Genomic DNA, 23,036 nt, shown 5'->3' with positions numbered 1-23,036 from the left:
CATCCAACCATTCATGAACTACCGCATATAAAAGTCAGTGTTTATCAGCCCTGTCCCTTTTTATCCAAAGCAGAAAAGGTCCGATCCGACGAGGACCCCGCCACAAAGAACAGAAGGCAGACAGCAGGAAAGTCCAATGGCAGTCCAAAAAATTCACAGGAGGAAAAGCACGGAAGATCCAGGAAAGTCTCAGAATGTAGCAAACGATGCAGGCACAGTTCCGAGGATATATCCAAAGAAACCAACCCATCCGGGCCGGCACAGGAGACATCACCGGGCAGTGGTGATTGAGAGGGACCAGGAGAATCATGGAGGTCCGGCAAGACAAGATCCAGCTCCCGGGCCAGGGGCAGAGGAGGCAGCACAGAAGGAGAAGGTGCCATCAGGTTGCGCACCTCCGGGGTTGCAGCCGGGGCCGAGTCCGCCAGGAGAATTCCAGCCACACCCCGCGACATCAATGCCTCATCCGGCCGTGGGGGCCCGGGAGGCCCGCAGTGAGGAATCATCTCCAAAGCCATGAGAGGCGTGGCCACCGAGAGCCGCCAGGAGAGCAGGATGTTTAAGATCCCCTTAAGTGCAGGAAAACCTTTACAGTATCCGACACCCGGGCCTTGCGGCGGGCCCCCAGCGCTCGTCCAGGCCCGGCCCAGGCAAATGGGGTTGGCCGCCATCTTGAGAGCCCAAACAGGCCGCGCGGCCAACAGCCTCCGCCGGGGCGGCAGTCAAGCAAATGAAGTCCCGCCGACAGGCAGTAGAACACCCCGGACAGGAAGGGGGGCCACCAGAAGAAGGGGATTCGCCGGCCCCCCAATGTCGCCGGTCCCGTTCTCCGAGTCCGGGCGGTAAAAACAAAATGGCCGGACCGGGGAACAAAGGGGGAGCAAGCCGGACATACGAGGAACCCCTACAATGAAAGGCAGCGCCACCATCCAAGGCCGCCGCCACACAGGAGTCTCTCAGCCAGGAACCTCCGGCTCACACGAACAGCGGTCCTCCGATCACCTCCAGCGCGCCCCGAAGGGCAAGCCCGCGGGCTGCATCCGGCCCAGGAGCCGGGAAGAAGAACCAGGCCAGTCCGTTCTCGAGTCCCCGGAATGAGCGGGGGCACTGCACCGGATCCACAGCAGCCAGGACAACCGGAACAAGTGGTAAGTGCCTGCAGTGCGCCGTAGTAGTACCACACAGCAAGGAGGGCTTCCCGGGGCAGGATAAATGCAGGATAAATGTGAAAAACACAGGCGGGCGAACGGAGCCGAGCTAAAGCGCGGCCATCCCGGTCGCGAGCTAGGCTCCTCCCAACTTTAATATTTTTGATGTTGTTCTGATTCTCCAGAGCAGCCTTTGAGTCTTTTACAACTGTAAGATCCTCCCATAGAGGCTGGTAGGGTTCCTATGTGTTTATGGTTGGCTCCTTTGTCTTTGGAGTTGACCCTCTCCAGTTATGCCCTTTGAAATTTTAAGAAAGGCATATTTGTTCAGTTTGTTCCCTTGTTGGAATTTCACGCCATTGCATACACCAAATAATTTTTCCCAGAGGGCTCCTCGCCAAGAGAGGTACTTAAGAACAATATTTCAGTGGATTGCTTTGCCAAGGAAAGAATATCACGGACATGCCTTTTTGTAATACAGGCAGTCTGTCAGCGTAGAACACGTATGGAGTCTTTCAGACCAAAATTACTGGAGTCCCCTTGAGGCCCCATGTTTCAGAGCCAGGCCTAACATTAAGTCACCCAAGCATTCCTAATTCTTCCTTTGCAAGTAGGGAATGGAACTTGGAAGAGGAAGCTGCTGCAAGCCCAAAGATATGGTGGGCGCCCATTTCCATAGGTTGGAACTACTTCATGAATAGAGAGCGTGAGTTGGTCTAGGGCGCTAAACCTCCCATCTAAATCCCAGTGGTTTGTTGCCAGCCACCACCAGCCTGACTTACCTGAATTTCCTTAACACAGTCCTGGCATTCACTATTGATCTGTGTCCAGTGTGACACTCTGGGGGTGTCAAGCCAGATTAGATTCTGGTAACTTGCCTTAGACTGGACCAGTTCTACCACCCACCCATCATGGAGTAAGAGCTCAGGGATGGATGCTGTTGTATCTTCATCCTACTCACTCCAATCCTGCTTGCTCGTCTGCTTTACAGGGTGCCCTCAAAACAACATCAAATGAGCAGGGAATGGTACATGGACTGGACCCAAGTGTCACTCAGTGGCTTAAATATCCTTTGAGTTTGCAGCCTGAGTAGAATATAGTGAAGAGAAGTGTCACCCTGCTTGATTTGTCACAATCGCTTGCTTAATGCAGCTGCACTGGTTTCTATGCTGTCAAGCCCCGGGTTTCCTCCACGTGGCCAATCACAACTGTGTCCCAGCTTCCACCAAAGATCAGGCGGTTAGGCACTTCAGTCCTCTGCACTCTTTAGCCCACCCCAGGTGACTTCTGCTCTGAGCAGGTGGCACTCCATTACAGCTGGTCAACAAACGTGTGGAAGCACTAAATTGCAATGCAGTTGTTGGGATGAGTCTCCAGTCACCTCAGACAGAAAGCAGGAGTCAAAATAGTCTCCCCACTATATGGCTTCTACTTCTGATGCCACAACAGTATTTTTAATACTGAATATTAAATAGAGAGTCCCGGGCAAGCAGGCTCTTTGCTAGATTTTGGCCATCTTGAAGCTCTCCATACCACGTCCTCCCATAAATGGCTTTTAACCTTCCACATACGTGTTGAAGAAAATGTCTAATACTAAAGACTGGGGAGTAAAACAATGTCTGGAGCTCAGGTTTTGATAATGCAGATCTTAACTCCTTCCAGACTTACAAGTCTACCTATTTTATTAAACCTCTGTGATAACATAAATGTTTTGTAGCTATTAAACCTATTCAGACTCATGCACAGGGTGTATTTCTAAAGATGGCGACCATTTAGTACACAGGCACAAAGCGTTTCCTGCTATATCCAAAAATATACTAATGACTGCAAGCCCTCTGTATTGGTTGATCAAGCTAGAGAGTGGCTATCTGAAGGAAATTACTGTTTAGGTAAATAAAATAAGATTAAAGCTACACCAAAACATGACTAAATGGGATAAAACACAAGCTATTCCAATTCCAGGTAAGATTGTCATGATGTAACTTTAAAATAATAGAGTGGCTGGTTTTACGCTTTGATGATACTCGCCGTGTGCCATGTTTCAGGATTGCAAATTGATGTTGAATCAGAGACTGGATTAGCTGTAAATGTCTTGTAAGGTCTTGAAGCATTAGCACCCTACACTCTTTATGGGATAAGATACACGTCTGCTACTAGAATGTTATTCATACTTTCTAGTCTTTTGATCAGTTAAGTCAGATTCATTCTGACTAGAAGGCACAACAAATATACTGATAGCCCTGCAAACATTCATATCACAAATGAATTAATTATGAATGTACAGGATGCTTTTAACACTCCACATGTATGGTGTGTGAGTGAGCCGGAGTAATGGAGGCCAGAGTGATTAAATTTGCCCCTGATGTGGCATAGCACTAGAGAGGTGGTGGGAACTGTGCTGCCAGAAAGTGCATGCATATTGCATTTAGCTGAAGGAGCGAGGTGCAGACTCTGAAGTGAGGAAGTTGGAGAGAGGGTTTCCTTTAGAATTTCCAGGAGGCCTTTTGCCAGCAAGGAGCTGCTGATTAGTTCTCCTTAGCATTGCCATTTGGTAGGTAGTAAAGGGAAGGTTGGGACTGCAGTCTGTTGTGAGAGGCGAGGCCTGTCGTCACGGAGTACTCCTTCCATCGGGCTGATAACAGCTAGGTGCAGCAACCTCCCAACAATTGTGCCTCTTTTGGCAGTGCGCCATATTGGAGACAGCCCCACTGTTACCTGCTGCAGGAAGGACCCCTCTGCACACAAGCTGTGTTTTGGAGAGCACCCTGTGTAGGACACTTGAAAAAACAGAAACACTCCAAACCAGATCTGCAGTTGTAGACCGTGTATCCACATGCCCTCTCTAGAAGTTGTGTGCAAAGGTGGGACCAACACACCACCCCACTTTGTTCCTGTTCCAAGTCCTTTACGACCGGGGACGAGAGTGTGCCACAGAGTACTCAAAGGACTGCTGTGACCTGAGAGAGAACGTTTGCCTGAGCTTTACCTCTACAGTGAATCTATTCATGTGATGTTTGCATCTGTGTGTATGATGGGGTACATACATACAGGAGCCGATAGTGTAATCTTCACCATGATGATATAGAAAGATCCACTTTCAAGGTCTGGTATCATTGAAAGGGTCCACATGCAGGGACTGGTGGCAGACTCTTTCATGTACGTAAGCAAACAAGAATAGATGACAGAAAGATGCACATTCAGATGTTGAAATGGTGCACATGTAGCACTGATAGAATAGGCAGACTACACAAATGCATGAGTCGTTGACAGAACATATGCGTGTATTAGGCGACACTCACGCCACTACAGAGCCTTCCTTCGCATTAAGTGTCTAAAGTTGACCTAGCACAATACATAAAATGGTTTGATGTCTGCATTTAAAAATATTTCACTGACCCTGCTGCCTTTGTCATTGACTCATACGTTGAGAAATAGTTTCATTTGTGTTGAATTTACAGAATAGTAAATAACTGTCGATTTTCTTTTTCCCCCCTAGTTTGTCAAATTTGCAAATATTGAAGAGGATACACCTTCTTACCACAGACGCTATGACTTTTTTGTGTCTCGATTCAGTGCCATGTGTCACAACTGTGATCATGATATAGACATACGGACAGAGTAAGTACATATTGCTGTGTTTTCTAGTGAAGTATTAGACTGCTGTGGCACTCAGATGATTGTTGCCTTTGCATATTCCTTAATATAGAGATACATTTAGTGTGATTATTGAACATGACCAGCTATGCACAAAGGCTGCTCAAAAGCAAGGCATAGCAGGTTGTAACTGCTCCAGATTCCAAAGTTTTTACAGCAGTAAATAGTGCAATCTGGTGATCTTTGAAACTGGTATGGTGTGATACTGGCTCCGAATTTGAGGGAGGGGGTTGTGTAAGCCTGAATCATGTAATAGGGGCGGGGGCAGGAGGGGCCATTCTCTACCTCATATAATGAGAAAACAAGGATGTTGTCAACTAGTGCATTTTAAAGCACAGGTGTCACATACATTATCTAAAAATCCGTTAGCTCTGCAAGGGCACTCATTAAATTTTCAAGTACTTTCTTATGGTGTGCCAAGTAAATGATACCCAACACTCCCCAGAAATTGACCCAGTGTTTTCAGAACGCCAGTAATGACCTCCTCTGTGCCAGGACTGTCCTTTGTTCTTGTGATAACCCATATGCCATGTGTTTTCCCTTTTGCCAAGAACTGCATACATTATGCCCGTGCCAGTTGTTTGCCATTGATGCTACCCATATGCTCGGGGCGACCCATATATCAAACATGTCAATTACTATTCAAAGGCCAGAATGTTGCCATGTTTGCCTATCCACCGACATGCCCCCATTGTTATCTTCCCTCGGTCTGGAATGACCTCCAGCATTCCTTTGACAATATTTAACCATACATGCCTCTTATGCCAAGAATTTCCTCCAGTATGCCAGCTTTTTCCATTATTACCCCACATGCCAACTATTAACTAAGCCATAGTATTCCGGAGCCATATTTTGCCATGTCATTGGTGCCCCATGTTCCTAGGTGTACCTCGGGTATGCCAGTGCCCACATTTTTCAATGTGTAGGTCTTTTAAGTCAAGAATTGAATTCATCTCCGGTATGCCAAGGCCAGTGGCAGACTCGCAATCATAATGCACTCCTATTCTCCCTTCCTCACATGCTATTCCCAGTCACTACCATGTCACTCACACACATGCTCACACATAAACACCCACCATCTCTCTCTCTCTGTCCCCCCCATCTCTCTTTCACACCATAACTAGGCCGACAACATTCGAGAGAGATTTTATTTTAGCATAACTTCAGCTGGATAGACCCTTGAGCAGATAAGTTATTTCTTTTTTCAATCAAAGAAGCAGGAAACTGAAAGCCGCCTCCAGCATTCAGCCTCTTGCTTTCAGGTTGCCCTCTCCCACCTCTGTCTTGACCATTCCCCATTCTGTGATGAGATGGGAGAAAGTGATATTACAGCCTGATTGAGGAGTGCACCTGTGCACCGGAGGGTCGAAGCCTAAAGCGCCCGAGGCTACCTGTTTCAGGAACGCTGCTCAGTGTCACATTTGAGGAGGCCTGGAGGCGTGTCAAGCCTCTTAGATTTTCAACCTGCAGAAAATCTCTCTGATGACTGGCAAAGACAGAGGCACTTGTGCCGACTATCAGACAGATTTACTGTCTTAGGCCACCGCCTGACCCTTGCTTGCAGAGGGGGTGGCATTTTGCTTGTAATAGTGGATGTAGGAAAGTGGGTTTCTTCTGTTGCAGACCCGCAACGCCCGATCCCCCCCTCTTTTTTCTTTTGCCTGGCTTGTGATGCGACTTTCACAGTAGAGTACTAGTTCCCTGCTACCCATGTTCCTAGTACCAGTGTTCTTTCCCAAAACTGTAGCATTGTTTCCACAATTGGCACACCTCTGGCCCACATAAAAGTCCTTTGTATACGGTACCAGGGGTGCAAGGAACTTGTGACCTGAGAGGGTCTCTAAGGGCTGCAGCATGTATTGTGCCACCCTAAGACACCCCTCGCCAAACACAGGCATACTGCCACAAGCCTGCATGTTTCAGTGCAGATAAACATGAAGAGTTGACCTAGCACACATTCCTGTATGTCAGGCCCACCAGCACTGCGAGAGGCTCAGGTACGTTACCCCTACAGCAGGCCATACAGCCCTTAGGCAGGGTGCACTATATCTCCTTTCAGGGCATAACTGCATGATCAGATATACCCCTATAGTGTCTAAGTCCATTCTTAGACATTATAAGGGCACAGTGAAGCCATACTGAGTACATGGGCTGGGAGCTTGTCGTTTCAAATTCCACAGCTCCATGATGGCTTCACTGATTTACAAGATGTTTGGTATCAAACGTGTCATCCTAACAAACCCACACTGATGCCAGTGTTGGATCTATTATGAAATTGCCCCAGAAGGCACCTCAGAGGTACCCCCTGAAAATCTACCAACCCACTACTGTGTGCCTGACTGGTCTGCACCAGCCTGTCACCTCTAGACATGTTTCCAACCCCCTGAGGTGTGACATCTTTTTGCTCTTGTGGTTCAGAAACAAAGCCTGTTCTGGGTGGAGATGCTCAACACCTACCCCTAAGCAGGAACAGCATTGAAAGGTGGTGACCCTCAAAGGCTTCCAATCCTTTGTTATGCTGATCAGGGCTTCTCAGCTAGAGGAGATACCCGCCCCCCCCGACCAAGTCCCACTGTTGGTGGCAAGGTCGGCAGGAAAACTATTAAGCAGGAGAGTTGTCCTCTCTCAGCCAAGGCCACTCCTAAGGTGCCCTGAGCTGACGTGACCCCCTCCTTTCAAAATCCTCCATATTGTTTTGGGGGATTCTAGCCAATAGGGTTAGGGGTATGCCCTCTTGCCAAGGCTAGTGGACATACAAAGGGTGTAATCACCCTAAAGGAAAGTAGCCCATTGGCTACTACCTTCTGACCCCTGTAACACCCCTAAAACTAGAATTTGGGGACACCCCTGAACCTTGTTTTTCAGATTACCGATGACCTATGAAGAAGAGGACAAAGAAGAGCCGTGCCGCAGCAAAGACTGAAGACACCAACTATCTTGGCCCCAGCCCTACCGGCCTGTCCGTGGCCCTCTAAGACCCTGCTATCGAAGAGTGACTTGTCCCTCAGACCAGCGACCTCCAGATCCCTGGGAGGACTGCCTGCCTTCTAAAAAGACTCTTGATTGCCCGTGGACTGCGAACCTGTCCAGAAGAAAACTAAGTTTAAAGACCAAAGCTCTACCTGTGGAACCGCAAACCGAACACCTCTGCATCCGACGCCCACGGCCCGAGTCCCAGCAGCCCTCCTGTCCGGAAATGTTTCCCCAGCATCCTGAGCAAGAGTCCCTTGTGGGTTGACCCCCGCCGGACTCCATGTCGACGCCTGCAGCCTCTGCACGATGACCCCCACAACTGCGACCGCACCGGTAAGCTGATTTCCAATGGCAAAAGACACCCCTGCACCTGGAGCCTTGGGTAGAGCAACCCACTGTGTGCAATGCTCCAGCACATCCCAACTTACTTGTGCAACTGTAGATTTCTTTCGTCCAGCTTCCTGGCCTGAGCCTGCAGCCTTTTTCCAAGTTCTAAATGCCTCATTGGTTTGCATTGGGCGCCCAAAGCTGTATTGGCACTCTGCACCCGGCCGCTCCTGTGCTGCTGGTGGTGTAAGTTTAGAGATGCCTTGTGGCCCCCACTGTGCTTGCCTTACCCCCGGAGACTGAGTTACAAAACTGTGCTACTTACTCTGCACGTAGTAGCATTTTGATTGCCCCCTTTCTTCATTGAATAACATTGACACCAAGTTGTGAGTTTGACATCTGCACCCGGTCGCCCCTGTGCCGCTGGTGTTTCAGTGAGGTCACTTACCTGAACCTTTCCTCGTACTGATTCTTCATCCAAAAGCTCTATACTGTAAATAGTTTACTTACCTGCATATTACTGATTTTATATCCTCCCGTAGGATAACATTTTATTAAATGGAAAATGCAGTGTACACTTTTTACATTGAAAAACCGTGATATTGCAAAATGTATTTTACTGCAACAAAGTATCTTTGGTTCTAAGAAATACATATACCAAAAGTAATATTTATACAAACCATTAGTCTTGGATTTAGCCAGTGTGTGTGTAAATATGTCTTGCCTGTGTGTATACAACTGCTTATCACTGCCCTCTGATAAGCCTAACTGTTCGCCCAAACTACCACAAAAGAGAGCCTTAGTATTATCTACTTGGGCCTCTGCAAAGCCTCTGGGAATCCGCTAGACTCTGTGCACACTATACCTTTATTTGGTATAGTATATTCAGAGCCAGCTTTCTACAATGAATACAATGTAGTTCCCTATTAGTTATGTAGCCTAACTCCCATAAGGGCGAGCCTGTAATGGTAGTAAAAATGTACTATGCAACTCTCTGATATGTTGCAAAGCTGTTTTACCTTATTTTGTTTACAGATTTGATACAGAATTACAGTTTTCAAATGTATTTTAGTTTTGACATATTAGAAATAAAGTTTGTAAATAGATCAGCTCCGACATCATACCATGTAATGGACATTTTAAGTATAAGATGTTCTTCAGAACGTTCTATTTGTAACTACAATGAGTTCACGTGGTAGTCCTACAGCGTAGTTGTGTGATGTGCTCGTATTACATGAACATTGATACCTGGACATTTACCTTTCCAGTGTCAGCCTAGTTCAGAATGACTATTAATATACCCACTTAACCCTTGCCCCAAAAATCTTAACAGTAAAGGCTTCTTAGGAGCGTTCCTAGTATGAAGAATTCCACCCTTCCCAGTAGCTCTTGATCCAGAAATATGATGGTTCCAAGACTGTTGCCTACAACTTTCTTTAGAGATTCGTCATATTCCGAGTATATTGGATGTACTCCAAGATTCCTGCATACCCTCATGATCAAACCTCTTTAACCGCATGCGCGCTAGCGGTTTTCCCACTGCGCGCTGCGATTCGCAAAAACCCGCGTTACATGACGAGCTCAGCTCGTCATCAGCGTAGGGCAGGTTACGCCCATGACGAGCTGAGCTCGTCATCAGCCCCGAAGGGGTTAACAGTTGACCAACACTGAAGGTCAAATAGCAAACTCACAAGCCTGGTGCACTCCCCTTCAGTTTACAGCGATTCTTAATTTGATAACTGCAAAACCATGTGTAAGAAACTGAAATTTCACTCTGCTTATCTTCTTTCTAGTTCAAAGCCCAGAAGATACAGTTTTAGGGTCAACATTAATTGCATGCCTCAAGAACTCTGTGGTAGATCTCATTGCATCTACTGAGAACCTCAGTATCTGCACAACATATGAAAAAAACACCTGTTTCCATATCGCTACCCAATCACAATCTACTGCTGTAAAACAGCATCGCTCCTGAGTAGGCAACTCGCATCCCTATACAGAATACTTCATGGCAAAGCCACCGAGCAGCATGACATGATTTGTGGCACGTGAGAGCTTGGTGTGCTGACGCAAAGGTACCATTGTAAATTGTAAATTGATACTTGTATAGCGCACTACTCACCCGCAAGGGTCTCAAGGCACTTGTACGAATACCGCTGTGGAACCCATCCTGGCTTTCCCTGTGAGGTGTCCACTCCTGGGCACCCCCAAGGTGGAGGCCAGGCATCCTTAGCGTTGTGGGGGCCGTTGTGGAGATTAAGCAAGCTATTGCCCAGAGTTGCAGAGTGGGACTCCCATGATTGGAATAGGCATTGAGGCGAGAATTATCAGGTCCGTGGAATTTTGAGCCTAAGACCCGCCGAGGCGGGGAATTGAACCCTGGTCCCGGGCTAGACCTCTGCATCAGGGTCTGCCGCTCTAACCATTGAGCCACACTACTCCACTAAGGAATGGGTCATTGTGTGGTGGATGGACTTCAGGCTTTAGCGGACGCCTCAAGGCATAGTGTGCTAGGGAGCCTTTTCATTAGAGTTCTTGAGAATTGGATATGGTAATGCTTTTTATTTGGGTTTAACCTGATCTCAGAGAAGGCATTCCTTCGAGGCTACTAAATGCAGCATTGCGCCTATCACTCCAACAGACGAAACAGTATGGCATCATTCCAACTTTCATGGTTTCCAGTCCAAAAGTACACTGACTGGATAATGGTGTGGATCTTCATAAAGAAGGTCTTCAGCTACTTCTTTAGAGAGGGGGGCCCTTATACATTTTGTACGTTACTTGGCCATGAGGAGTGTCACTTGTTTCAAATGCAGACTTTAATAAAAAAATAAAACCGGTAGTTGAGGTGTTTCCAGTATAAATTATTTAATTACGGTCCAGATCGTCTGGTTGTCTCTTAAGAATAACCTTTTGGATTCAAAACAAAGTACTCTTTTATCTATTTGACTGAAATTAGTCCGATATAGGAACTCAATCAAAGCGTGAGATTCAGAATAAACTGTAAGAATTGTACATTTCGTGAACAACATTCTTTCATTGCTACTTTTAGATGTTTTATCTGTTACTGGAACTGAAGCGTGTGATTGTAAAACTAATGTTTGGTATTGACATTTGTATACATAAAAATGAAATGTTGAGGAGGAGCTTGGCGGGCATCCGAGATGGCCGCGTGAGCACAGCGCTCCCCGGACCCCCGCCACTCCCGGCATAATATCCTGAACAAATCCTGATTTTCCACGAGGATTTGTATAGAGGACGTTGGGCTGATCTACCTGGACCTTTCAGAAATTTATTTTGACACCGGGTGCCGGAGTTACGGTGATTCGAACTTTTGGGCTCCGCCCTTGAGGTGCGCCCGGGACTGGGTGAGGTTCAGTGGCCGTCTTGGAGTTGAACAACAACGGCAGGGGGATTGGACTTGTGGGTCCCCCTCTTAAGTTTCGGTTTCGATTCTGCCTCAGACTGAGACATCGGCTAGAGGGTCGGGCCAGAGCTGGGTCCAGGGCACGAGTCGGCTGTCGGGCCTTTGGCTGGACTATTCTCCTATTTGGCTGTCCCTATCCTAGCGGTAACTTTGTGGCGGTCCTTTGGTCCTGAGGCCTCCCTTTCTGGTGCCCGGTCCGTTGACCCTGGTGAATCTCCTTGTGACGCATCTCCAAAATGGCGGGCAGAGGGGACCGGGAGACACGGAAGACGAAGACACCTCTGCGCGGGGGTCCGGTCCAATCTAACGTCATGGACCGTTATACCCACTCTAAGGGGTCCCCCGGAGCTGCCCTGCCCGGTTCCAGCGCGTCTGACCACATCGTGGATGCGTCGACGGAGCCTTCCTTGCAGGACATCATGGGCGCCATTTCTGGCATGAGGGAGTCGATAGGCCAACAATATGAAACCTTGGCCCACAAGATTGACACCGTGGCCATTGATGTGAACTTAATTCGAGCCGATCTTTCAAAAACCAATGAAAAGGTGAAATCGTTGGACATCAAATCATCCAGCCTCACGACGGACGTCTCTGAGATACAGACGGAGATTGGCAACCTCCGTAGGGTGAACGATTTCATGACCCGGCGCTTGGAAGACTTTGAGAACAGGGCACGTCGCTGTAATGTTCGCGTGGTTGGTGTTCCGGAGAATCCAGAACCCCACTCGGTTGATCTCCTGGTTGAAGACCTGATCCAAAACCACCTCTCTCCATCTGGACTGAGTAAATTTTTCACAGTGGAGCGTGCACATCGTGTTCCGGGGGGCCTGGGTAAGCCAGGTGCCCCGCCGAGACCTATTGTTGCAAAACTTTTCCACTATAGGGATCGGGACGCTATCCTGCAAGCATCACGAGTGAAGGGCCCGGTGGCCTTTGAGAATGCCACGGTGAACTTTTATCCGGACTTTTCCCAACAGGTCCAGAAGCAGCGAATGGGATTTCGTGGTGCCAAGAAGCGTCTTAGGGACATGGGGATGCGCTATGCTATGCTTTTTCCGACCAGGCTGCGGGTTGAGTACAATGACCAAACTTTTTTCTTTGATCGGCCGGATGCTGTGAATGACTGGCTGGACTCCTTGCCTGACTGACCTCCTGAGACTGAGTCCGGTGCCCACCCGGGCGGTGCTGAAGGTGGTGTAGAGAGCTGAACATTTCGTCTTCGCCTGGTGCCGTGTCTTGAATAACTTTTTCCAGGAGTGTATGCCTACGCTCCTCTATTGCTTATGTGATTTGATGTATGTTTTTTCTCGTTATTGGTCTTGATCGGGGTGGCGGGTGGGACGGAGCCTTTCCTCCTCCGGGGTCTTTGTGTAGAATGGGGGTTCTTGGGCGACAGGCACACTGCAGGTTGGGGTGGCTTTTTAGCTTTTTGCAGGGGTGCAGGGTGGGGGGTGTTCTCTTGTTAGTTGGGGGGGTGGGCGGTTGGGAAGTTCGTTGTTTGCGTGTTCTGTTCTCAAGGCGACTCTATCCTGTATTTGATGATGTTTCTTGTGTCATGCTCATTGGTGGGGGGTTTTGGCGTTGTTGGGTGGGATGGGGGTAGCGGGTTGAGATTTGTTTCGTGGAACGTTAACGGTCTGGGGGACCGTATCAAACGGAGTGTGGTGTTGAATTGCATACGACGTCTATCTCCAGATATTGTTTTCCTGCAGGAGACTCATTTGGTGGGCAATAGCTGTCATGCGATGAATAGGTGGGGCTATCGCCTCGTAGCACATTCGGGGTTTACCTCGGGTTCTAGGGGTGTGGGTATCCTTGTTCGGGCTTCCCTCCCCCTAGCTATTGATGATGTGATTCTGGATGATCGGGGGCGATATGCTGTCCTTGTGGGTCGCTATGAGGGTCGTGCCCTCTCCTTATTTACGGTTTACGTGCCCCCCGGCCTGCAGACTTCTACCTTTTCCGATTTGGGCCGTGTGTTGTTGGACCTCCCTAATAGTACTCTATTTATGGCTGGTGATTTTAATTCGGTGTTCTCCGGTCTACACGATCGCCACCCCCCTAGAGATACTCCTGCGGCCCAACAGTGGTTGGGTGGGTTTTTGGATACATTTGGCTTGGTGGATTGCTGGAGGCTTTTGCATCCTACTCAGCTTCAATACACCTTTCACTCTGGGGCCCATGGGAGTCTGTCTAGACTGGATTATTTCCTGATGCCTGCGGCTCAGTCGCCAGCGGTGCGTGAGATTGTACACCTACCCAGGGGCATTTCTGACCACTCTCCACTCTGGCTCCGTTTTGAGGTTGGAGTGGAGGCGGTGGGCCGGGTGGCTCCTATCAACCCGTGGTACCTTACCTCCCCCGAGACCCGCAGCCTCTTGCTTAAGTCTTTGGACGCATATTTTCTGGATAACGAGGGGTCGGTTTCCTCTGCGGTGTCCCTGTGGGAGGCTTTTAAGACGGTGATTCGTGGGCAGGCCCTCTCCCTTATTGTGGAAACTAAGAAGGCGAGGAATCGGGAGGTGGTGGACCTTGAGGGGGAGGTTTCTGCATTGGAGGCTGCTTTGGAATCGGGGGTCACGTCTGCGAAACTCCACGCCCTGGGTCTGAAACAATTTGCCTATAAATCTATGGTCACGGATGCTGCTAAATTGATGTTTCGGGAGCAACAGGGTCGTTTGTATGATGTGGGGGACAAAGCGGGTCAATTGCTGGCATGGTTGGATAAGAAGGAGAGGGCTAATCGCGTGGTGCCTGTGATTCAGTCATCGAGTGGTGAGAGTGTGACGGACCCGATTGGAATAGTTGACTGTTTTGCTGAGTATTTTCGCGTGGTTTATACCCCTGTGTCTGTGAGGGATGTGGCTGACTCTCGCCTTCTGTTGCGTGATATAGCTCTGCCCTGTGTTTCCGACTTGGATCGTGTAGCGTTGGATTCCCCCTTTACTGTTGATGAGATAGCTACTGCCATCCGTTCACTCCGTTCGGGCAAAGCATTGGGCCCGAACGGGTTGCCAATTGAACTGTACAAGCTACGTCCCGACAGAGTGGCGCCATATCTTCGCGCCATGTTTCTGGAGTCCCGGGAACGGGGTATTCTCCCATATGATCAGCGTCTGGCCACGATAGTTGTCATCCCCAAGGATGGTAAACCGCGGGACCTTTGTTCATCCTATAGACCCATATCCCTGCTGAATGTTGAGCCCAAGGTATTGGCGAAACTCCTGGCGACCCGCCTTGTGACGGTCATTAGTGACTTGGTCCATCCAGATCAATCCGGATTTATCCCACATCGCAACACGGCTCTTAACCTACGTCGTCTCCACGGTGCGATTGCGAGGGCGGGGCTTCTGACGGAGCCGGCCATTTTGGCGTCGTTGGATGCCTCGATGGCTTTTGACACTGTGGAATGGCCTTATCTTTGGGCGGCTCTTGAGAAATTTGGTTTCGGGCCTGAGTTTATTGGTTGGGTCAAGTTATTGTATGCTGAACCCCTAGCACAAGTAGTGGTAAACGGTAGAGTTTCGACCCCTTTCACCATTGGCAGGGGAACCCGTCAGGGTTGCCCCTTGTCTCCGTTGCTTTTTGCACTTTCCTTGGAACCGTTAGCTGCATGGCTTCGGTGGGAGCCTTCGCTTAAAGGGATTCGCTGGTCACCGGACTTTGAGGACCGTGTCTCGCTTTACGCAGACGACATTCTTTTATATCTCACCTCCCCGCGTAAATCTCTGACTGTTTTATTTGATGTTCTTACTTCATTTGGAGCCAACTCAGGCCTTGTTATTAACTGGGCCAAGTCCTGCGTATATGTTCTTTCGGGTGTTTTACCCCCATTGCCGAGCAGACTTCCTATACAGGTGGTCCAGTCTGGCTTCAAATATTTAGGGATCTTCATTACGTTGGACTCCTCGCTCCGATTTGAGCGTAATCTCCTCCCCCCGTTGCTTAGATTGCGACTGGACGTGGCCCGTTGGCGTAAGCTCCCTTTGTCTCCTCTGGGCAGGGCGGCTCTGTTTAAAATGATGTCCTTGCCGCGGTTCCTCTATGCGCTCCAGAATTCCTATGACGACATCCCCAAGACCTACTTCCGAGAGATCGAGAGTCTTCAAAGGCAATTGATTTGGGACGGGCGTCCACGTATTGCTCTCGCGAAACTCACCATCCCTTCGTACGACGGGGGCATGGCGCTCCCCGACATCAAGAGATATTATTGGGCTTCCCAGTTGTCTGCTATTAATCACGTGATGTTTTCACCGGGTCGAAATCCTGCATTTGAGATGGATAAACTCCAGCTGCCGGGTGGGGACTTTAATAGAGCGCTTTATTCTCGATCAGCCGGGCGCCATCTTGTGGGTCCGTCCAGGATTGCAGTCACTGTGTGGCGAGCCGCGAATGTGAGTTTGGGATGGGAGGATCGAATGACATTGGCGACGCCGCTTTATGCCTCTGAACGTTTGGGGTGCCTCTGGTCTACTAAGGGCTTCGACCGCTGGGATATGATTGGGATATGTAAGGTGGGTGATGTCTGTTCGAACGGTAGTGTGAAGTCGTTCCAGGCCCTCCAGGCGGAATACGGTTTGAATGGTAGAGAATTTTTTCGTTATCTGCAGGTCCGACACGCTCTCGCCTCAGTCCTGACTCCTGATGAGACCCTGCCCGAGTCTTCCCCCCTCGAAGATCGTGTCCTTGATGGCTACCTGCCTGATAGCACTATTTCCCTGATCTATAAGAAGCTGATCAATAATCGGGCAGACTTATTGGTCCGACTTCGGGAGGTTTGGGTCGGCGATGGGTTGGAACTGGACGACGAGGATTGGCAATCGGCACTCTCTTCTCCGAAAGAAGTAGCCATCCCTGCCCGTCTCCGTTTGGTTCAACTTAAAATCCTTCATCGAGTGTATGTCACTGGTCCGCGTCTGGTGACAATGGGCTTTTCCCCTGATGGGTTATGTAAGCGTGGTTGTGGGTCGAGTGCTACTTTTTTACATATTCTTTGGGAGTGCCCAGTGGTGGCGGCCTACTGGACTGCTGTGCTTGAGGTGATGACTGCTGTGACTGGTGTTGCCCTGCGGCCGGAGACACGACGGTGTCTGTTGAATGTGTGGGAACCCACTGACTACTCTGTAGCCCAGACCAGATGGGCTACCTTGGGTTACATGATTGCCAAACGGGATATTGCGCAACTCTGGGGCGCATCCAGACCCCCTGAGGTCTCGAAATGGGAGGACAACATGGACTGGTCCATGTTTCGTGAGAAAACTGTTTACGTGGCCAGGGGCAGACCCAGGGCGTGGACGAAGATTTGGGGCCAGTGGAATGAATATCGTGGGGATATCTGTACCCCTCCCCTTGTTGGCACTACTGATGTTACTCTATCTCCCTAGGCGAGCGTTCCCGGAACCTTTTCATACTGTCTTGTGCATTTCCGGTTCTCCCCGCTGCTTCCCCCCCACCCCCCAACCTTATTAGAGTCTCAGGGCTCTTGTTATGTTCTCCTGATTGCTGACCATCCCCTCCGTTCTTTGGGCTGACCTTGATTACTATGCATTCGCCTTTTTAGTGTTTGTTGTGTTTATGTATAAAACAGAAAATCAATATGCTCTGTGATATGTTTGGAGTACTGCTTGGTACTTGATTTGTGCCTGGCCACGGGAGTACATTTCTATTTATTTCTTTGTGCCTTATTATTAGCGGCCAGCCCGTGAGGTTGTGGGCCCATTTTTGTATTTTTCTATGCTTGCTCAAATAAAGGTTTTGGAAAAAAAAAAAAAAAAATGAAATGTTTACAAAAATATTGCTGTCCCCCAAATTATGTACTTTGCTGTACATTGTATTGTTATATTGCTTATTGGCAGGGTACTGTGAGAGGGGACGGGAACTTGTACAAGGCCATAGAGTATTCCGACCTCTTTTACACCCGTCAGACCCTACGTATCTTGTTCTCCATCTGTATGCTTAGTTTTCTGCCATTGTTGAGAGAATGACAATGTTTTTTTACTAGTACTTAAAAATATTCCTCACGCCAGAGGCTGTAGACTCTGAAGAAGTATGATGTTTACCCACTACTTTTTCCAGTCCAAATAGGCCTTTTCTTCACTTCTTTTAACATGTATTTAGACCTAATGCCTGTAATACACACGTGCTGCTGCGTGATCCTTGTCATGGTCACCTCTCACCTGGAATACTGCAGTTCTGGTAAAATACTTCAGGAACTGTGGGAGATCCCAGAACTATGTTGTGTGCAAAATCTCTGTCCTGAGATGTGATGAGCCATTGCTTTACTCCTCAGTAGCAATTTCGTCTGTGTGTCCTCCCTATTTTTTCTGCTTTCTCTGGACTGTATTTTTTGTGCCGTTCTGACTCTGTCAGACTGCCAATCTGCCTCACAGCGCATGTATTCTGCCCCAAGAGCTTGCCCATGGTCGAGTCGTACTCCCAGCATGACCTGGGCCTCTGCTACGTCCCTCAGTTTCGAATCTTTGAAACATTACAAGATTGCGGTCCTGTTTCTCCACAGTGTCTGGGGATCTTGGTGTGGGCTCGCTCGTTCCCAGTGACCTCCCGCCTTGAAACTAACCCGGGTTTTCCTTCGTTGCCAATGACTGGGGTGCTGGGATGGGTGTGTGCCTTTTTTTGAGTGGTTGTGCTCAGGGTTCACAACATATTTGCAAACAGAAGAAGTAAGAACATCCGTGAAGTACTAGTACACACAAAACCGGCACAAAACCGAAGCTTAACTTATACACTGCTAACAAGCTCGGGCAGATTGCCCGTCATTGGGCATTACCCATGTGGATCCTGCTCCGTGTGTAACCTATCAAAGGATACTAAAACTCTCAAATTAACTGAGGACCTAGAGTGGACCATGATACATCACACAAACTGCAACACTACCCATATGATCTATATGATCCCTTGCCCGTGTGATTTTAAAATACATCGGTATGACATGTCGCGAAGTGAAGCAACGAATTGTAGAACACTGCATCAACATCAGGTGCAAAAAATCCACCACTCGGATGAGTAATCACTTGTTGACCAAACCACACACTACCAATGACATTAACTGGGTCATTTTGGAAACCCTGGAGACGATTGGTAGCAATGCAGAATGCATCCTGTTTGAAATGGAACAAAGAGGAGTGTACTGCCTCAAGACATACAATCAAGGGTTAAATGATAATATACCATGGCTCTCTTTCAAGGACTGAAACCCTCACGATTTCTACCTCTCCTGCGAGTACGATGAACAAAATGTTCTGATCGCCTCACTACCATAAAATGAGCTGGACACCAGATAAAGGTAGCATATATAAATACATGAGAATAGCACCATTTCACGTACCATAATACAAACTTCCCACTAGGTGCCACATGCGACCACAGATGAGCACATTTATACGAGTATAACACCTTTGTCCACATAAGTTGTAATATAATGATAGTCCTCCTATCACTGTCTGAAGATGTCAGTCCCCAGTAATATACTTGAATGTAAATCATTGTACTGGCTTTTAGGAACAGAAGATCCATTGACATGTATGCAGGGATCATAGCACATAAAAATGAATAAAAACTTCATAACATTTTAAAACCTTACATAAAAACAAACTTTGTAAAATGAGACTTGCATTAATTTACCTAAATATGCCCTTCGAGATTAACATCAGTATCTCATAGAACATGTAATAATAACAGAGAATTTCATCTACCAGTACTGAGTCGGAACCATAGACTCCTGTAATCTTTCAAAATAAATGCCTCCCCTTCAAGACAAAGATATAAGGTGCCTGGACCTCCACGCAAAGCTAACTACCGGAACACTAATTGACTTCAATTAAGGTCAAGTGAGGATCACCAAGTCTCTCTCTTGCCCGATCACATCTGGGGTTCAGAGGACAACAGCAGCACTGACGTGCACAAGCTTCAACATAGAGCGTTGGGCTAATCTTTCTGCAAAGCCTCGAAGGAAAATCATTGGTCTCCTTCTTAAGTTATAGGCTGAATCTGCGCCTATAATGCATCGTCAGGGATTGAGTGATTGATCGCTTTGACGATGAGTGGTAAGGGAATCAACTTACTTACGATGAGCGATCCTATATTCCAATCGCTCCTACACTGGTGCTGATTAAGGCCCCGTGACCCACTAGGGCAACATAGGGCCGAAACATGTTGAACTACCATGAAAAAGCATGAGGTGCTGAGGATTAATAACACATCCACAACAGCACCAATCTTGATTTATTTTTTTAATATCCCTTTCTCGACCATTAAAAGATTCTTTACAGGAACTGAGGTAATTTTAAGTCTCACGCCTTCTTTACGATCCATCAGTCACTCACGACTGTCGCATCACCATATAATCTCCCTCTTGGAGGACGGCAGTAGACCACCTGGAGAACTAGATACTGGGTATAGACCCAATGATGATGCTGTTCACCTAACCGTAGGAGCAGAGAATCAACATATACCGTGCCCTTTGTTAGTGTGAATGAAGGTCTCTCTGAAAGATACATAGAGACTCTGGCAAAACTGACACAAGTGATTAATTATTTTTGATTACGAATCTACCAATAATGGAAGCTGAATGAATGTCTGCTTCTCTCTCCTCCCTCCTTTTGGTATTAGTAGTGCTCAGCCTTCCGCAAGTGGCAGATTGAGTACTTGCAACAATGCAATGAGGACCTGCAGGGTCAGCTGTTTTGAGCACACATCTGCTCTCTTTCATCAATAACCACCTCTCCACAATAATGTGCCCCTGCATATTTCTGTGCCTTTCTGCGGTCTACGGCTGCATGTGAACATGCCATCAGATGACAGCGACAGTAGTGGTCTGAACAACCTGGGTAACATGTGGATAAGACTCCTGTCCGATTGGCAGCTGGAGAGGTGAGACAGTTGCTAACATAGGACCTTTAAAGGATTAACTTTTACTTATTGACAACCCAGTTTCCCAATTGCTCCACGTTTGCCTTCTTATCTTCAGAACTGCTGGGTTGATCACTCATGATTTGATTGAACTGTCAAGAGCACTACTCCTGGGGTAACTATGACTCAGTTGGACCACTTTGCCCATTCTTGCAGAGGGGTTTGTACCAAGAGGAAACTACACTGTTTACAGTCCCCCTTACCTCTCGAATCGTGGGATGTCTTTATAATTGACAAGATGGTTTGCACCGTAATGAAATAGTTTGCTTTTGGTGTTTGTGAAGTGGTGAGAATTAGTTTGGTTATCCTAGCTTTCTAAGGGCTAGCTCACGGGCTCCTTACTGGAACAACCTAGCCATCGGAGGGAGGGAGGGAAGTGTAGGGTATAGTTGCCAGAGCAGCAACAGCAGGGTCGTTTTTTCAAGTGTCTGTTCACTGATCGGCACCGCTAATTATCAGCGACTGGACAGGGGTGTGTTTGGAAAGGCCTGGACGGTACCAACGTTGGTTTCTATTTTTGTTTAAATAAAGCATGCGCAGGATTTGCTGTCAGGCATGGACCAATTGTTAGAGAAATTGTAGATTGAACCGAAAACAACGTTATTGGGAACCTTTTCTGTATTTGAAACATTTAATGAGTGGTATACTTGTATAAAGTTGCACACTTGCTTCAAGAAAGTACATTTTTATTTAAAGTGCAGTGAATTAATTTACAATTTTGTGGGTCTTACGATAGCACAGTATGTTGGGTCTTTCCATGTTCCCTTTCCACATTTTGCGCATTGACAGTAAATTTCAAATTCACCCCTGCATTTACAGTGTGCTATGGGAATGACGCAGGTAGTAGCCAAATAGAAACTTTCCATAAATAAGTTATGACATTGTCAATTATAGTAGAAATAATCTTAACCCTCGCATCCAAATATGACAAACAATAGGAGACTGCAAGTGGAATGGGGGAGGAATAAAATTACCGGTAAAAACAGTCTGGAAATAAATGCCAACTGCCCTCGGGTGAAGCAGGAACCTTGTCATCACTGTGCACTATAGGACTGTGTTTAGTTTGGCGATGGAGAGATATTTTAATAGCCCGGAAAGAATGCTAGACAATTAATTGCCTTCGTTTGAATGATGTGTGACGGTCATATATTTTTAAAAAGACAATTAACGTTGTGGAATGCACGTTCCTTTAAGGAAAAGCCGATATCAGCTGATTGCCAGTGAATGACTATATTTCTAAAAACAAGTTATAATTTGCTTCGTGAACGCCATCAATAGTCTCCTAGAGGTTGCTTATGAGCAGCTGGCGTAGTATTTACAAGGATGATAATTTGTCTTTTTTTCTATATGATTGATGCCAATTGTCCCAATCTGTATATTGAAAACCATTATCCACATTCAGTAACTTGTTAACTTTATTTCAAATGTGGCTAAAACAGACAGCTCTTTCTTTCAGTTTTTACCATTTATCCCACACGGATGCAAAGATTTGCAGGACAATGTTAAATGAACCATGTATGCAAAGCTCTGCTGATAGAAAAGCCAGTCCTCGCTCGCAGTAAATGTACCTCAGGTGTGTGGTGCATTCATAGGTCTGATTGCTCGGTGAACTAATGTGTCAATTCCTGAAACTTGTGTTCGACTTGGGCGCCACAGGTACAAAATTCTGAAGGATCCACTTAGCCTTTCATCTTTCCAAGGTTGGTAGAATGAGTATTATTCATTGTGTTGGGTAACAATGCACACCAGTTATTCTGCGCCAAAATACCCTCAAGGGTGAACGTGCGCTTTACAAATACACAAGTTGTGTTACAAAAAGCAACACATGTACTGAATTGGAGAACTTAACTGTCCACCTCACATAATATTAAAAGATTAGAGATCCCATAACAAACATAATATTAAAAGATTAGAGATCCCTTAACAAAATCGAATATAGAGGTTCAAGAATTATTGAAGAACAATGAAAAGTCACGTAGGGGCAATGGTAAGACATTGTGACGTAGCTCAGTAAGAAAGCTGTGTCTTCTTTCAAATTTATAATAATAATAATAATAGTCCATATTTGTAAAGCGCACAATAACCCGTTAGGGTCTCTAGGCGCTGGGGGCCGTCGGGAAGATTAAGCAAGCTATTGCCCAGAGTCACATGGTGCTGGGCTAACCTGCCGCCGGAGCCGGGGATCGAACCGTGATCCCCAGATTCCAGCGTCAGTCACCCTGGCCGCGGCGCCACACCTCTCCCCTTATAGAACTTAAGCCACACCTAGGGTCCAACTGAAGCCAACCATTGTGTTCTGTTTTGGATATAAACCAGTCAAGGTTTTTTTTTTTTTTTAAATATTTGTTTATTGGATTTTCCAAATAGCAAACAAACAAACATCTTGTATGCAGGATCAGTGTGTACACACAAGTCGACATAACATTGAGAGTCATATGTGAATCAGTGATGAGCAACAAGAACCAGATCACAAAGGTCAGCAGCAGTCGTAGATCCCCTCGCAACAGCAGTACATAAAATCGTAATTCACCCGATGTATCCCAGTAGGTGGAGTAAACTTTTTTTTAAAAATTATTTTGTTT

At 47.2% G+C, this 23,036-nt stretch overlaps 1 protein-coding gene across 1 annotated transcript in view; it reads left to right on the top strand.

Annotated features, from left to right (window-relative positions):
* EFR3A (EFR3 homolog A) overlaps nucleotides 1-23,036 on the top strand; it is a 1,274,477-nt gene that overhangs the window by 513,365 nt on the left and 738,076 nt on the right. The window contains exon 6 of the mRNA XM_078686747.1: nucleotides 4,645-4,766. Within this exon, the coding sequence (XP_078542873.1) occupies nucleotides 4,645-4,766 (122 nt within the window). The remainder of the gene's footprint in view (nucleotides 1-4,644; nucleotides 4,767-23,036) is intronic.

This window comes from Lissotriton helveticus, chromosome 4_1 (genome assembly GCF_964261635.1).
Source record: "Lissotriton helveticus chromosome 4_1, aLisHel1.1, whole genome shotgun sequence".
NCBI classification, from domain to species: Eukaryota; Metazoa; Chordata; class Amphibia; order Caudata; family Salamandridae; genus Lissotriton; species Lissotriton helveticus.
Note: the sequence above shows the minus strand (reverse complement) of the source record. Positions and strands in the feature narration are given on the sequence as shown.